This window comes from Dipodomys spectabilis, unplaced genomic scaffold (genome assembly GCF_019054845.1).
Source record: "Dipodomys spectabilis isolate Male_0828 unplaced genomic scaffold, ASM1905484v1 ptg000466l, whole genome shotgun sequence".
NCBI classification, from domain to species: Eukaryota; Metazoa; Chordata; class Mammalia; order Rodentia; family Heteromyidae; genus Dipodomys; species Dipodomys spectabilis.
Genome location: NW_024871143.1, coordinates 695,701 through 699,235, shown reverse-complemented (window position 1 = coordinate 699,235; position 3,535 = coordinate 695,701). Strand labels below are relative to the sequence as shown.

Below are 3,535 nucleotides of genomic sequence, written 5' to 3'. Positions count from 1 at the left end.
GGGGAAAAATAGAATTATAGGGTGGTGGCGAGGTAAGATGAGAGTGAATTTAACCAAGGCCTAATCTCAGAGAGGGAAATGGATTGGACAGAATGATAGGAGAGACATTAAGAAAAAAAAACCAGAAAATATAGAAAAACAAAAATTTAAATTTAAAAAGATAAATACTTGGTTCCCGGCCCGGAAGGCCTGCGAGTCAGAGCTGTGCGTTAACCCGGCTGGATGGAGGCAGAGGCGTTGGCCGCGTCCATGCCAGCCCCGGGCGTCTCGACCGCCGTGTCTTTGGCCCTGGAGACGGCACGGTGGATGGAGGAAGCGATGCGCATGGCCAAAGACGCCCTTGAAAATACCGAAGTCCCTGTTGGCTGTCTTATGGTCTACAACAATGAAATCGTGGGGAAGGGAAGAAATGAAGTGAATCAAACCAAAAATGCTACTCAACATGCAGAAATGGTCGCCATTGATCAAGTCCTAGATTGGTGTCAACGAAATGGCCAGAGTCCTTCTGCTGTATTTGAATGTACCGTGTTGTATGTCACTGTGGAACCCTGCATTATGTGTGCAGCTGCTCTCGGCCTGATGAAAATCCCGCTGGTCGTCTACGGCTGTCAGAATGAATGATTTGGTGGCTGTGGCTCCGTTCTAAATGTTGCCTCTTCTGACTTACCAAATATGGGAAAACCATTTCAGTGCATCCCTGGATATCGGGCTGAGGAAGCTGTGGAACTGTTAAAGGCCTTCTACAAGCAAGAAAATCCTTATGCACCAAAATCAAAAGTTCGGAAGAAGGAATTTCAGAAATCCTGAACTTGTAATGAAAGACGAAAGCCCCATGGTGACCTGGATGGAATCCCCAGCCTGAAAAGCTGCTGGCATGGAGGGAGCATATATTATGTGTTGTTTGTTATTCTCCGGGAAGACGGAGAATAACATTTGCACTCTTAAGGGAACAAATTAGTGCTTCTTAAAAGGCTGACAATTGTAAACAACTATTAGCTTCTCCACAGCTGAAAGAACATTTTTATGAAGGGGGGGAAAAACTAAAGTTTGAGATTTTAGGAATTAGCAAACAGTACATGTCTTTAAGCCACAGCTTCAATCCATTCCAGCTGAGTGCAGGCTGGGATTTCAGTGTCCATCCACACCCCATCACCTGCACTCATTTGGAATAGAAAGCCATGGTCACGTGTGTCCTTTACAACTGGCTTTTTGGAGGTGGAGTTGGATTTTCATTCTTTATAGCTGTTGTGGTCTCCCAGTGTATTGGCTGCGTGAGTGTGAGTGTGTTTGTGTGTGTGTTGGCTTTAGGGCTTGAACTCAACATGTTGTTACTCTCTGGCTTTTTTGCTCAAACTTGAGTCACACCTCCAGTCCTAGCTTTATGTTGGTTAATTGCAGATGAGTCTCACGGACTTTTCCCCCCAGCCTGGCTTCAAACTGTGACCCTCAGATCTCAGCATTTTTTAGTCACTAGGATTACAGGTGTTAGCCACCAGTGCTGGGCAAGTCTGGCTTTTTTCTACATTGTATATTATTTGTATACACTGTATACATGTGATTGTGAAATCTATTGATTTTATTAAATACATAGAAAAAATGTTTTTAAACAAGTGCCTAAGGGTCATTTAAAAATTGTACCATGTTGCTATAATAGAATCTTAAGATATTTCTGTTTTTAAGGGGCAAAGCATTAAAGGACAATAACAGAAATAAGACAGTTCTTTGGTTCCCTGAACCAAAACAGGGTCTTCTGCCTCAGCATATATTCTCACAAGGATGGATGAAAAAAATGTAGTTATATACTGGAGGGTGAAGAGTTCCAACAACAGTTGGTCATAGTAATACACATCTGTAACCCCATCACTTGGAAGGCAGAGGGAGTTCAACAAGACACTGTCAAAGCAAAAAGTTACAGCGAAATTAAAAAGGAACAAGGTGAAGAAGAATGCCCACTGGTGTGAATGCCAGTTGCAAAATTAAGTAGCATGATACATTTAATCCGAAATCAGCTGTTCCTCATTTGAAAATACAGGTTATAACTGTTAAATTTAATACCTAAAATTTGAAACTGCACAGGAAAGAATATCCACAACAAAACTTTCAGTGTTACTGGGTGCAAGAAGTGTCCTGACGTTTGGCAGAGCTACCCCAGCTGCAGTATACGTCTCTTCCCAGAAGGGGGCCTCAGCGTTCCACCAGAAGCCTAGTGCCAGGCCCCAGAGGACCGCTCCTCAGATGGGTTCATTTCTTCAGTGGATTCATTTCCTTGATACAAAGCATCTGTATTTGTTGCTTCTGCCATTTGAGCGATGTCTCCAACTTGTTTGTTTTGAATTACTTTACAGACTGGAATGAAATTGTGGTGGAAGTATTTTTATATTGCTGAGAATAGCAGCTAATCACAGTTACATGCTTCGAAGGACTTATAATTGCTTGGTTTTGCGTGTGGTGTTTTTAACGGCATTTGAGACATTTTATGAGGAAGGATATGCATGGTTTCAAATCTACAACAATGATGCATGCACCTTCAATTTTACTACTCTAAAATTTGTCTTCTCATTAAATGTTAGTGCCATGAAAAAAAAAGATAAATACTTAAAAATTATGTAAGTTTATAGATGATATTGAGAGAAGAAAAGGATAGGATGAGAAGAAGGGAGGGATAGAAAGGAGACACGAAAAACACAAGACCACAGTAAAACTCCAAGACTACACTATAGCTACCAGCACGACTATGTTTATTGCAGCATTATTTACCATAGCTAAAATAGGGAACCAACCGAGATGTCCCTCAGTAGATAAATGGATAAAGAAAATGTGGTATGTATACACAATGGAATTCTATGCCTCCATCAGAAAGAAGGACATTGCCCCATTTGTTCAGAAAGGGAAAGACTTGGAAAAAATTATATTAAGTGAAGTAAGCCAGGCCCAAGGTAAAATAGGTCCCATGGTCTCCCTTATTTGCAACAACTAGTATATGTCTGAGTCAAGCAGAAAAGATCAGATAAATTAACGTTAGGGGAATGAACCCCAAGATAAGTATTCAAAAGTTTTTTTTTCCTTTCATGCAATTGTTTCTATCATATTTATAAGATGATTTCTATGTTTCTTTGTATGTCCCTTCCCTATGGTATAACCTGTGCTTTCACTGTATTTGGTATGATTTGTGGAGGGGAAGGGGAAAAAAATCATTTAACTAGGGATACAGGTGGACCCATTGCAACAAAGAGATGTACAAGTCATTATGTCAACAAAAGAACTTTACAACTTTGGTGGGTGGTGGGGGGAAGTTCGGGTAGGAGGATGGTGGAGTATGGCAAGGGATAGAAGGGGAAACAAAGAGGAGGCAACAATTCTTGATAAGAAAGTTATTCGTTACCTTGCCCATGTAATTTTAACTCCTCTGTATGCATTCTCACAATTAAAAAAAAAAAAAAACAAGAAAAAATGGAAAAAACAAAAATTTAAATTTAAAAAATGAAACACTTAAAAATTATGTAAGTTTATAGATGATCTTGAGAGAGGAAAAGGA

General features: G+C 40.2%; 1 protein-coding gene across 1 annotated transcript; it reads left to right on the top strand.

Annotated features, from left to right (window-relative positions):
• Positions 1-222: 222 nt before the first annotated feature.
• Positions 223-621, top strand: LOC122098232 (tRNA-specific adenosine deaminase 2-like). Its single transcript, XM_042668680.1, has one exon. It carries the CDS (start codon positions 223-225, stop codon positions 619-621), a length of 399 nt encoding a protein of 132 aa, XP_042524614.1.
• Positions 622-3,535: the final 2,914 nt, after the last annotated feature.

What these genes read in the sequence shown, in the direction of transcription:
- LOC122098232 (XM_042668680.1), top strand. Translation starts at nt 223, where the DNA reads ATGGAGGCAGAGGCGTTGGCCGCGTCCATGCCAGCCCCGGGCGTCTCG.